At 37.1% G+C, this 14038-nt stretch overlaps 1 protein-coding gene across 2 annotated transcripts in view; it reads left to right on the top strand.

The window, feature by feature from the left end:
* Nucleotides 1-5266, top strand: part of SLC17A6 (solute carrier family 17 member 6) — a 31587-nt gene extending 26321 nt beyond the window's left edge. For both annotated transcript variants that reach the window (XM_005150573.4, XM_013129453.3), the window contains exons 9-12: nucleotides 1174-1306; nucleotides 1944-2054; nucleotides 3471-3598; nucleotides 3960-5266. In XM_005150573.4, the coding sequence (XP_005150630.1) occupies nucleotides 1174-1306; nucleotides 1944-2054; nucleotides 3471-3598; nucleotides 3960-4292 (705 nt within the window). In that variant the 3' untranslated portion in view covers nucleotides 4293-5266. The remainder of the gene's footprint in view (nucleotides 1-1173; nucleotides 1307-1943; nucleotides 2055-3470; nucleotides 3599-3959) is intronic.
* Nucleotides 5267-14038: the final 8772 nt, after the last annotated feature.

Here is a 14038-nt window from a genome sequence, read left to right as displayed (position 1 = left end):
CTGATCATTTTGTTCTAGAAGATTTTTCTCAGACTGTATTCAAAAAAAATGTGGATCTTTGTAAACAACAATAGCAGGTCAGTTTTGGATATAGATGCTCAGAAATGAATAGTTAGCATTTAATAAGGAACACCTCAAAGATGTAACTGCAATACTGTAGCTACCTCCTAGTTAATACCTGTGTTATTGGGAGAAATATCTACTACCATGAGTTAGGGGTCACAACATAGTTGCTACTTGTATAAACTGCAGTGAAATACAGTTTCACAACTTTAACTGAAGAGTAGAGAAAACTTCCCATTGTTTTGTTCTCACAGATCCTATCTGCTTGCAACTCAAGACAGACATGAGGCCAGCTAACAGACTGTTCAGACAGGAATTATACAACCCCCACTGTGCTTAAGCACTCTTTCAGATATACACGATAATCAGAATTCCCTATTAGAACAGAATGCCACGTGTAGTAAACAAAGGGAGTTCTGTTGACAGGAGATAGGAGGTGGCAGTTTATGCCATTCTTATGGATGACCTATACTGCTTTGAAGGAAGGGTCTTCCAATATATTAATATAGCCTGGAACAGTCATCACAAAATGACTATGTCTTACTTAGCTAGTATGTGTTAAATATTGTCAATGGATATTTAGTATGTTCTCTTTCACTATGTTCAGAGTTTCTCAGAGATACCTTTTGCCCACATGAAATTTAAAGGTTGAGGGATTGTCAGAAATCAAAGGCAAAAGGCCATGCTGCATGTGAGGATGATCCACAAGGAACCTGCCAAGACATGTTAGGTTTGTGGGCAATGCTGCACCAAACACATCACCAACAGAAATGTGTCCATTCAGTTCAACACAATTGATCACCAGTTTTCTAAAAAGAAAGGTCAGAGGGTCTGTCAGTCAGGGGAAAAGCCATTAGCTTAAACATAAACTGTGAAAACAATCTAAAACAAAAAGTCTCATGGCATCCAGGGCTCTTAAAGATTCTGTCTGTCCTTCGCAAAATACAACTACAACTTAATGTCACCAGTTTTGTTCGTTTAATAAACCAAATTAAGAATTTTGGTTTAGCCTGAAGTTGAAGAGAAAAAATCATTAGCTGCTGACTGCTTCAGAAAATGATCAATAATTTCTTACAGTTTATACTCTGCTAATTCTAATGATTATTTTAGGTGGGTATCCTATCTGCTGTACCACATTTAGTGATGACAATTATTGTTCCTATTGGGGGACAAATTGCAGACTTTTTGAGAAGCAAACAGATTCTTTCAACCACTACTGTGAGGAAGATAATGAACTGTGGAGGTAAGACTTCCTATTTGCTTACAAAGCTTCTCATACAGATCCAATGTCCGTACAGTATGCAGACACAAACTGCATGGGTTTACGTACTTTATACATTTGTTGTGTATTATAGATGTGGTTACTAAATAAAAGTAAATATAGTTGTTCCTATTCCCAGTTCCAATATAGATGTCTGGCATTTGAAAAAGTGTTTAGAGTCTTAAAGAAACAGATGAGATTTTGGCAGGTCATTTGCTTACACTTAGCTCCTCATCTAAACATCCTTTGCACTAAGAGAGCCCAGGCTGCTACCTGAGATTCCACCCCTGACTTCTGAGAGGTGAATCCTGGCTGTGATAAGGGCAGGTTAGGTGTATATTCCTATCAGGGCTGGCTGGAAGGACACAAGCAAATCACAAATATTTCTGTTCATCTCCAAAATGACAGGAAGTATCAATAAATGAGTATGTAAAGAATACAATACGGATTATTTGAGAGAGCAAGAACATTTTTAGGGATGAAAGAAAAACCTGATTATATTCCAGTCTGAGCTAATATTTTGCCTCTGTCTTCCTACGAAATATTACCATATCCTAAGGCCTGCAATATTTGAGAGGGAATTATATCTGGTGCTTTGTTTTCTTTATGATTTCCACAGGTTTTGGTATGGAAGCAACTCTTCTTCTCGTCGTGGGGTACTCTCACAGTAAAGGAGTGGCTATTTCATTCTTAGTGCTTGCTGTAGGCTTTAGTGGATTCGCCATATCTGGTAAGATTATATTGCTGTTATTAGTAAATTATTTTATCTCAGAAGATAGAGCATCTAATTTGGTATTTACTCACTGATAATAATTTAAACAAACCACAGAATTCCAAATGGAAATATTTATGATCATTACAAAGGAAAGTACAATCAGTACCACATCTTTTACATTAGATTATTGTTGTTCAAAGCCATCAATCTTTTCCATATTCACTGCAGCTAATGAGACTGCCTTTTCACTGAGGTGCTAATATACCCCCTAGATTTTTATGAAATCAAACATAACATAAATGGATTGCTATTATACAATACTACCTAAATGTAAACATTTTTGTTTAAATATAGGCCTTTTACTTTCTTTTCAATGTATGTTAATGTTTTGTTAGTGTTGCATTATTTTATTACTTTGGGGCTTAATTACTAGCTTTTTTTCTGATTTAAAATTAATCTCTTGCCCTTTCCTTCTGATATATCACCCCTTTGCCTTTGCCTGTCCCAAACACAAGTCACTTGGCTGTCCCTTGTTTTCCTGCTGTGATCTTAGCATCCTCTCCCATGCTGGTTCCTTATGTCTAAAACAGGCTCTCTTCTGTGCCAAACACCTAAACTCTGCTTAATCAAATCTGTCCTAAATCCCTCTTATTCTGCATGGTGTTATGCCTGTTCTGTACAGGTTGAAAAGTGTACTGCACTTTCTTTAACAGTTATCCATATCATGGTGCCTTCCTTTTCCTTTTTATTATCTTTCTGGTTCCAAAGATTTGCCTTCTGGTTTCACTTACTTCAATGCTTATTTTGGGGACAATGAGTTCTGTCACTTCAGAGGAGCATGGTTTGTTTCTTTTGTTCCTCATATTTTCTAGTTTCCTCATAGATTTCAATGGAATTAAGCTGCTGGAAATTCAAGACAACAAACAAAACAGTGATAAAAATAATTAATGAAACATTTATAGATATTGTCTTTCCCCCAGCTTCCTTTTACCATGCAAGCACAGAAGGGAGCTCCCTTCTGCTGGTTTGCCTGACAAAAAGAAAAATGTGGGCAACAGGAAAGGGAAGTGGTACAGCGTGCAGGAAGACATGAAATCTTATTTACAGCATGAAATGGCCGTGAATGACACTGTGAAACATGAACTTTCTCCCTGTCTAAATACTTTCTGGGTTCTCTACTCCACCCAGTCACTACTGCAATTCTGGGAAGAATATACATTTGGTATCCTCTTAAAATATATTTTTAAAGAAATTAGCAACCCAGAGTCTCTCTAGGAATATTTAACCACTATAAGCCTTTCAGAAAAAAAAAAAAAGTAATTAAACAGGCCAAATAAGTTATAGTAAAATTGCCAAGTGATAGCATTACTTTTCAGAACTGAAGTAATGCTCTGCTTTGGGTATGGATATTTGCTGACCTTTGTATTGCAGGATTCAATGTCAACCATTTAGACATTGCCCCGAGGTATGCCAGCATCTTAATGGGAATTTCTAATGGAGTCGGGACCTTGTCTGGAATGGTTTGCCCTATAATTGTCGGAGCAATGACAAAGAACAAGGTAAATGGTGATACCATTTTCATATCTTCTAGTTTAATATTATTGGCTTCAAGAAAAATACCTTTCCATAGTACAGGTTGCCAGGATATCCATATTAGAGCCTGGAACCTCCAGGGAATAGTATACAGGAACTTGCAAATTTGAAGCATGCTCCATTATATGCTTACCAGGTCAGTGCTTTTGTAGGCTAATGAACAGTGATTTTTCAAAGAAAGATGGACATAAATAATTGGAAACTGGACACTTAAATGTTTTAGCTGTGCTGACTCTTGCAGCCTCAATCCCTCATTTAAATTTTTCAGCTCAGAGCAGTTAGATAGGTCTATGCACTAGTCTGATTTAAGAAATCTCTTCTTTACAGACACGTGAAGAGTGGCAGTATGTCTTCCTCATTGCTGCTTTAGTTCATTATGGGGGTGTTATCTTCTATGGCATATTTGCTTCAGGAGAGAAACAACCGTGGGCAGACCCTGAGCAGACAAGTGAAGAGAAATGTGGTTTTATTCACGAAGATGAACTTGCTGAAGAGACAGGGGACATTACTCAGAATTATGTAAATTACGGTACCACCAAGTCTTACGGTGCTACAACGCAGGTCAACGGTGGCTGGCCTAATGGCTGGGAGAAAAAAGAGGAATTTGTACAAGAGGAAGTACAAGACTCATACACCTACAAGGAAGGAGATTATTCATAACAAACCTAAATATTGGGTATATTTTGTAGTGTTTGTGATTAAATTCATCGTGATTGTTTGCACACAGAAATAAAATGTGGTATAAATATGTAAACACATATCAGACAGGAAGGTCTTACTGTAAAAAAATACATCAAAGTGCAATTTGTATGAGTTGTGACATGTCATCACTTTCATTAGGTTATATTTGTTCTATAAACATTAGAGTTTTAAGGGTTTACTGGTCAAAACTATAGAGGCAATTAGAAACATACAGTATACAAGAGCTAAAACTCATAACTAAGGATTAAAGCACAACTAAGCAACCAAGTTGGCACATCTAATACTATTTTTAGAAAGCCAAAATTACTTGATCATTAAAAATGCACTTATATATTTGTTACACTGTATTGAAAGAGATTGTGCTAAATACACACAGTTACTCAGTGCAATGTAGGAATTGTGTATTTAGTCTAAGAGCTTTCTTGAAGAAGAAAGTTTGAGTCCTTGGCATTTACATTGGATTGGTCCAGTTCCCTTAATGGTGATTGTATCAAGCCTAAAGAACAAATAGGGCAAATTGTATGTTTATTGTGATTACATGCTGCAGGCTACTCTGTGATGAAGAAGGGAATTATTTAGGAGTTTTATACTGAACGTTTGGGCACAAATTCTTATTTCTATTCTTTACAGAATTTTATGAAGTGATAGGCATTGTCATGTTCTTCCCTGCATTTACCAGCTAACAGTAAAACAATAGATAATGTTAAGTCTGTCGCATCCCTTTATCAAAAAACAAGCTTTATTATTCTATTCTTTGCAGTATACTCCAACTTTGTACTGGTGTCTTTAGAGAGATTAAAGAAAAACAATATAACCTAGAAAAAGATATAGTCTTTTACGAAATTCCAAAGAGAAATTTACTATGAGCAAGTAGCCCTATAAAAAGGATGCATTTGTTTTGCAGAATATTTTGAAGCCAATAGATGAAAAAGAGAATAATTTAATCCTTATGCTTCCTTTAATAGCTTTCATATTTTTACACATCATACCACAATTGTATACATAGATATGTTTATTGAAAATACTGTAATTATAGAAAATGTTGCTATTTTAGAAATCCCTGACATAAGAGAAAATGTACCTGTTTTTCCATTAAGCCTAATAATAATGGACACTGAATATGAGTAACATATAAACTCACATTAAACCAAAGTGGTAAATAACTAGTGTTGGGTTGAAAGAAGCCAACAAGCATCATGCTTGTCTTTTTAGCATAACTGAACAGTGACTGCAACATTAGTGTACCAAGCAATAAGTGCAATGCATTATGAAGTGCATAACCTTCTAGACTATATAGTAACCTTCATTTAGCTTGTTGTATATATTTGGGGTTGTTGGAATTAAACCAAACAGAACCAACTGAAGTTAGTAACACCAGACCACTTCTTAATACTCTAAAATGACAACAATGATCCATTTCTTAATTAAATCAAATGATTATTATTGTATGTAATAATCCATTCTGGATTCTTGGTCTGTTCATTGTATTGTGCTAGTGATTGGAAACCCTGCTACTACAATATACAACTTGAGGATTGTTTCTTCTCCTTTTTTTAATGCAAATCATACCTTGACCTTAAGAAAAAAATATTTTGCTTTGTGCCTCAAAGTGATGTAAAATGTGACCATAGCTTTTGCTGTGTTTAATGAAAAAGATGTGGACTGTGTCACTTTTGTTGCTGCAAAAAAAGTATTAATAAAATGCTCTATTTATCCTTTTATATAAAAAAGACCATTTTAGTTTCTTGTCAGTTTTTTCAGAGGTGCTTTAATATAGATAACTAAAATTACAGTCACTGCAGAACACAGAGGTAGGATTTCACATTCTGGCTGGGAGCTATGCTGGATACCTGATGCTCTGCTTTGTCTAATCTCTCATCTGATCATGCACTGGTGTGTGGTGGGACAGGCACCTGTCGTGGTTTAAACTAAATCTGCACAGTTCCCCCTTTGTTTCCCCTCCCTCCCCCCCTCACCTTCCCACTCCCGGAGGGATGGGAAGGAGAGCCAGAGGAATACAACTCCCACGGATTGAGGTAAAATCAGTCCAGCAATCAAGGTATAACAGAAATCACTACTGCTACCAATAACAAATCAATGTTAGAGGAGACAAACAGGGAGAGAGAATACGATACCACCTGCCGCCAGGAGGCCAGCCCGGAAGAGAGCTAACCCCTTCCCTCCCGGCCAGCTTCCAGTCCCCTCCCCGAGCAGGACGTGCTGTGGTATGGAATACCTCCCCGACTAGCCCAGACCAGGCGCCCTATCTCTCCCTCCTCCCTGGCAGAGCATGAGCTACTGCTGAACCCATGACAGCACCTCACTCCAGACTGTTGTTCCTCCTCTCATAAGGATGGCTGAAGTAAGTGTGAAAGAGAGAGAAGCAGGGGGATCAGTGTGCCAGCCTGTATAACAAAACTGGGAAAGAGAGACTAATTTGTGTTGGTTAAAAAGCTGGTGTAGATCAGCATCCTCAAAAAAAAAGCATCACAGGCTGCTGTGCCTGGAATTTGTTTTCTTTCTTGTTCCTGCAATAGACTTAGACTCTTTAACTGAAATACAATGTTACTTTTCATCCAGGAAAAGTAATTCCTCCAGAAATCAGTAAATGGAAGAAACCCTATAATAAGTCTTTACCTAACAAAATTTTTACTCGTTAGTAATTTTCTTGTACCAAGAATGTAGAAACACCAAGCTGAACAAAAGGCTGCAGAACAGTACCCAGAGCAGTAATGTGCAGGGTGTTTTCTTCAACGGGCCAATTGTCATGAGATACTGAGTCAGGTAGCACACCAAGTTACTGCTAATTGTTCTGATGGACTGGTGTGAAGTTGCCATGGAAAAGTCCTGAAAGGTGCAAAAGTGGGATAAATAGGGACTGTAAAAAGTCCTGTTGTGTTTGTTGTGGGAAGAGGACAGCTCAGAAAATGAAAACTAATTAACAAAATGAAAATCAATGCTAAGTTTTCAGTCTAATCTTATAGGCTCTCTGTCTTTTGGAATTGTATCAATACTTTCCCTTCATTAAATACAGTTTTGGTTTGGTTTTTTTTTGTTTTATTTTTTTTTTGTTACTAGCTTGATACCTTTCAATTACTTAGAACAAAGAAGATACTTTAATCCAACAATGAGACACTGCATTGTTTAGCCATACACAACTCAGTGGGAATTCAGCAATTGCCTGTAAATGCTACACCACTCTAAGATCTGCCACATTCTCTTCCTAGCTCTCTGCTCATCCTTTGAGTCCCCTACTTCCTCTCCTATGGCAGTGCAGAGGAATCAGTTCTGGGAAGGATGAAGGGCATGACAGGTTTTAAGATTTTTATTTCTTCACAGACTCATATTCATGGAAAACACAGGAACCAATCATCAGGAATATGACTAGGAAAAAAGAAGGGGAAATGGATAAAATAACTGTATTCTTGCACAGGATGATTCAGTGAAGACAAGCAGCAGCAGCTGGATCCATTTTTGGGAATAAGAGAGTTGAGGGGACATGACCCTTCATCTAAACTCCTATGATTTTTCTCAGTAAATAAGTTATCATTTCTATGAAGTGGCATTGCTAAAATACACCTCTTCAGCCTCCTCTGAACTGTGCCCATTCTGCCCAGAGATCTCTCTTCTGCACTCAGAGAAGAGTAGGTCTGCGAATACGTTCCTCCTCTGGAACTCAGCAGCTCAAATGATCCCAGCTTATCAATCAGACTATGTTCGCAGTCACTTGATAGTTTTATCCTGCCTATTCAAGCATTCACCTTTATTTCCTTAAATGATTTAATATACATAGTATCACTCAACCAGTGAGAATTTCTTTAATGTCTGAATCTGCATTGGTCACATCCCTTCTGTTAACACATCCTCTTTGTGGCAGAGATAAAGTTATCAGAAAGTGCTCTTTGCTTTCAGAAGTGATCATATAAATTTTATAAAAACACTTTTCTATGGGGGAAATGAAAGCCTCAAGGAAAAAGCTGAATAACAGTGACAAAAGAGTATCTGCAAATATGAATGAAGCTTGGAACAGGAATGAATGTTGAAGCCAGAATAAATGTCACAGTTCAAAGCCTTACCACTAGGAAGATAACATCACAGGCCTAGTTTCTGCCTCTGAAAGATGAAATGTTTTGTTCCTTTCAGGATAAGCTGTGAAGGAATTTGAAGGCTAGCCTAAGTCTAAATTAACTGCTTAGCAGCAGCTGCTTTTGTACTTATTTTGCATTTATCTTTGGTTTTTGCTTGGGTAATTTTCATTGCATTGGGAAATTTAAGAGTAAATAATCAAAGGACCTAGAACCACAGTGAGATATTTTAATTAAATATCTATGTGTATCCTCTCTGACCCAGCTAATGTGTCTGTTGTTGCTATTCTAGCTTTGCTTAACAATTCTTCACTCTGTTGTAATCCAAAGCACAGCAGAGTATGAAATACTGGTTTTGTTCTCTCTGGGAAGACCTTGAAGTTTGATAGCTTAAGGAAACTTCAGACAAGCAACCTAAAAAAGGTCTGTAAAACTGGATGCGGATATTGGCAGGAAACACTTGGTGTTGTATTGCTCATCTTGATACTTCCATAATTAGATTTTCTATGTCTGAAATGTAGAATAATCTAGTATTTATTTTCCCCATAGGAGGAATTTAGTACTTAGTACTTAATTAAATTGAGATAATAAAGGCTCATAATATTTCTACAGGTATGAATAGCATAATAATATTCCCCAATTTAAGGGATCTCCTTGAATTCAGAAAGTACCTTTTCAGAGCATGTTTGTTCTCTCAAAAAAAGAAATATGAAAAAGGGCTTTCCTTGAAGAATAGAGTTTCTTTCACTTATTCAAATGGTTGCATTCCTCCTGACAGTGTTCTCAAGCTTCCCATGCATCACACTGAAAAAATCAACTGATTAAGTAGGACATGCACAGTAAAAATGCTACCAGGAAATGCTGGTCTTACTATTTCCAGAACATGCAGATGAAGAGCACATGCACTGTAAAAACATGCCAACATCCATGCAAACAGTGGCTGGTTTAAATCAGTCTTTAGAAGATGCGAGTGGATGGCTGGATGTCCAAGGATCCAAGAAATTCCTCATATTTTGAAAAATATTCCTGTGTGATAGTGGTAGTCATATCTAGAAGAATCCAGATAAACATCTATAGCCCTACTCACTTACTTCTCTCCACCTTTTTGTAGCATCTGGGAAGGTCAGCAAATCAAAGAGAAAGACTGCCTCACGCCAAGAACAAACATAAAACTAAAGCAGCAATGATGCTTGGAAGCTGAAGAGTAACTAGATAAGAAAGCATTTCAAAGATAATAACATTCTTAAAATTGGAAGATTGCCATTTAATTAGAGTTTGCTTTCTATAATCAACTAAATGTGCCAACACTGAATAACTGCCATAGATGGCCATGAACTAAATTAGGTTTTGAGGAGGATATGATAATTTTCTTCAAGGTAAACATCAGAGCAATCAGTAGAACCGCTTTCAGTTTTTAATCTGGAAAGTTACAATGTTATTTTCTCTTTGGTAAATGTTGCTTTGTGTCATTACAATCAAATCACATTAAGACAAGGCCAACCACAGCTCAACGTTTTTCTCAGCTGTGTTTTTCTGTGCAGTTATGTCTGATCATAGGATCAATAAAGCACAAACTTTATCCTGTATAGATGATGCACCAAATTAAATGTGATGTATGAAAAAATGCTTGTCAACACGCACAAGTCTTAGACTTGTTCATCATAAGGCAGCACTGCAAAGTGAAGAGTGACCATCTTGCTCTAGTTTAAGAGTCCTGAAGACAACAACTCACAGTTATTTCTTCACTGGTGGAGTGTGATGGTATAGAATAGGACGGGACTATGAAGTTGACTGGCTGTGCTTTGTGAGCTAGTATTCTCTATTGCATGAACGTGCAAACCCCAATTACTGTTGACATATTCCCTTTAATAATAAAAATATGATAATAATCCCAGCCTAAAGTCTAAAAGAAGAGCTAACTCATATAACGCGTGTATATATCCTCCAAAAACTTTTTAGCTCATTTTAAGCAATCTGAAAATGAAAGAGATTAAAAAATGAATTAAGTGTATTAAATCTATTCAAAAGTTATGTTTCAGGAAACATAATCTTGATTTTTTCCTCTATTTCTCCTGTATCTCAATCATACCTACCCAACTAAAACCAGTTCTCTCTTCCTTTTTCAGACATGGTCTGGTTTATGCTGAGAAGCTTAAAATGTGACTTTTTCATATATCAATATGACTTTCTTTTTCAAATTAAATAATAATTTTTATATACCGAACACATTTAGTAGTCAATAGGGCAGAAATTAAAACCTAAAAAACCACAATTACTTCTTCAGACCAAGTATTTCAAAGGATATTTTGTATTTGTGTGTCTGTGTGTTTCTTATGAGTGAAAATAAAGGGTGTATGTTTAGAAAGCATTTTCTAGTTCATTTATTTTCTTGTTTTAGAATAAATTTATTAGCCAAGAAGCTTGTTTATGCAATGCAAGCATTATTGCAACTTTCCTTTATATTACTAACTGTAAATACTCCATGTTTTCTTTAGAATAAAGTCCTTTGGGCCATCAGTGGTTTATTTGGTCTTGTGCATTAATCTGATGTGAGAGGACACAAAAACTACTTAGCAGAAAACATACAAGCTGAAATAATTCATGTGGAGTTGGAATACCACCACTATTTAGTATTTAACTATTGGCACTCATTTATGATCTATTCCCTAAGTGATACTCTAATGCACAGACCACGAAACTTTGCAGAACTGGGGCCTACGCTCTATCAAAATACCCTGTTCTGCTCCATCTGGAGGCAACGTGTTTTGAAGACACTGAAGATTCAAGGACGATAACCCTAGTTTCTCAAAATTGTCACTGTTGTGCTCATGACAGTACTTTGTGTTATGTCACAGCCACATGGAAAGCAATGAAATGCTGTTCTAGAACCACTAGGTAGAAGATGACCTGGAGTGCTGCTCCTCACTAGATTTCAGATTCAAAGCTTCTGGCATTTGTTAGCTCTCTGTCAGTATGAAAGCTTTATCTTCTCAGAACTTCACAATGAGAGCAGATCAGCACTAGAGTAGTTCTGGGTCATGGCTGCTGCTGCTGCAGTGAATCTGAGCCTCAGGTATAAGCCTCTCATACTGCAAGCAAATGTTCAAATCCTTCTGTCACTGAATTGATCTTCTGTAAGCTCATGATCTCTCCTGTTTACTTAGCAGGAGTTGGAAAGGGTATTTCAAGTAAAGAGAAATTATGTCTTTGTGACACAGAGTAGAATATGGAAGGTACAGATGGTCACCCAACAATGCATATGTCTGCTGCTATGGTGCCAAAGTGGTGGCTGTTCCAGATGCTCCGGTGCCAGTGTCACTTAGGTGTTACACCTAAAGGCACACCTAAGTTTCTGTCAATAGTGCCCATAGTAAGTCACACAATAAAGACACTCTCACACAATAACAAATGAAACAATCTAGAAGCATTACATGATCAGAAAAACACTCTGACTAATAAGTGAATGTGGAGGCACTACTTGTCAATGCTTATTTTCCCTTTTGCTATTGATTGATTTAATCTTGTGAATCTATCACTTCCAATTATGTTATAAAAATGAAATAGTGGGTCATACACAAGTTGATTAACAGCAACACATTGGTAACATGACTTAATCATTCCCAGTGGCATTACTATTCCCTTTCTTTCATTTCAAGCAACTCTGGCTTTCTTTTTCTGCAATGAAATCGCAAATCATGTGATTCACCCTGGAATAATCTCATAAACTGAATCAAAAAGGCATACAGAAAAAGGAAAGCATGAGAATGAACAAGACAGAAAAGAATCTTCCAGCTGACCAAAGGGAGAGGCCTAAAGCTTGCCATACTAACAGGCTGCAAAATGACGCATCAGAAATGAGAATAAAATCAATGACCAAAAATTGTGGTGTTCATGTTTGAGTATAGACACATTATATGCAAACACTTTTGGGAAAACTTAATCACTTCCAAAATAAAAGTTCTAATTTTTATTTAGAGCCAAGCTTTCATTTAAAAATGTTTTTGTTTTTGATGTGCATATGTCAGCGTTTATATGGACAAAAAGTGTTTATGGAGTAGCTTGAACCCTGACATCCAGTTAAATGTGACATTGCTTCTGCTGCCTGAATAAATAGTGTAGGACCCATGGAGACTATGTATCATTCTGTAGTGAGGTGCTACTGATCACCCAGGGAAAAATGCTGAAGTCTGTCCTTTTATTTGTGGTGTGTAGCCATTAATTTCATTTGGGATGATTAGCAAAGTACAGGAAAATGTATAGAGATGAAATATTGATCTGCTTTTGGGCACTAATTAGAACAGGTTTACAGTTCGTTTCTAAAGCACTCTTCATCTTGCATGCAAAAAAAACCCACCAAAACCAAATTTAATTTGTCCTCTGCTGTACTTGTGATTAATTGAAGGTAGGAAAACAAATCAGCTTTATATTCATAGAATCCCAGACTGGTTTGGGTTGGAAGGGACATTAAAGCTCATCCAGCTCCAACCGCCCTGCCACAGGCATGGACACCTTCCACTAGACCAGGTTGCTCCAAGCCCCGTCTAACCTGGCCTTGAACACTGCCAGGGATGGGGCAGCCACAGCTTCTCTGGGCAACCTGTGCCAGGGCCTCTCCACCCTCACAGGGAAGAATCTTTTCCTTATTTCTAATATATATTCCTAGTATATTGCTAATAAGGCATTTGTGAATGAACATTTTTGGTTCACAGATATTGTTCTTTTTCTGTATCTGTGGAAAGAACAGAGACTGTCAGTAACAGCTTTGCCAGAAGGCAGGGCTTGGGGTAGATTTAGCTCTATGCTATATTTGATTTGCAGCAGATAAAATGCTTTACTAAGAAAATGCAGTAAAACTAATTTTAAAAAAGGCACTTTATAGTAGTAAAATCATAATTTAGCATATGATTATAGACTAACACTGTCTTTCTCATTTTCCTTTCTTCTTCCTCACCTCTCTGAGCCTGGGATATGCTGTTTGCTATCAGAGGGCAGCAAAGCTGAAGCTCCACTGAAGGCCTCCTCTAATGTGGCGCTGTCAGTGGTGTGGGCAGCACTGCCACCGTCCAGCTCCTTTCTTCCCTCTGGCGTCAGAAACAGCTTCAGAGAAGAGCTTTGGTCACAGACAGTTTAAAATAAGGAGCCTGATTTCAAATACAAATTTCCTGTCATTCTTTACTATGAAGTTTTAATGTCAGGTTTTGAGTAACCCATAATGGTACCACACTTCCAGGAAAAGAAAATCAGACTTTACAGTGTGTCATCTTGCAGCAGGTTCCTCTCTTGCTAATTAATTTTTATATTGTTTTTAAAGGCAACATGGTTTAGATGATCTTCCACTCTTATGTGACACAAAAATGTGACAGAATCTGTATGTGAAATAGAAGAATTTAAGATGTCTGCATGAATGAAGTTCTAATTTGTTTGTCTATCTTTGTTACCAATAAAACTTTATTAATGTTAATTAAATTCACATTATGGTTTTTGTATTTAACATTTGTCGTGGTTTAAGCCCAGCTGGCAACCCAGAACAACACAGCTGCTTGCTCACTCCCCCTGTTCTTCCTCCCACCACTCCCAGAAGATGGGAGGAGGGTCGAAAGAATGTAACTCCCACAGATT

Source organism: Melopsittacus undulatus, chromosome 8 (assembly GCF_012275295.1).
Source record: "Melopsittacus undulatus isolate bMelUnd1 chromosome 8, bMelUnd1.mat.Z, whole genome shotgun sequence".
NCBI lineage: Eukaryota > Metazoa > Chordata > Aves > Psittaciformes > Psittaculidae > Melopsittacus > Melopsittacus undulatus.
Note: the sequence above shows the minus strand (reverse complement) of the source record. Positions and strands in the feature narration are given on the sequence as shown.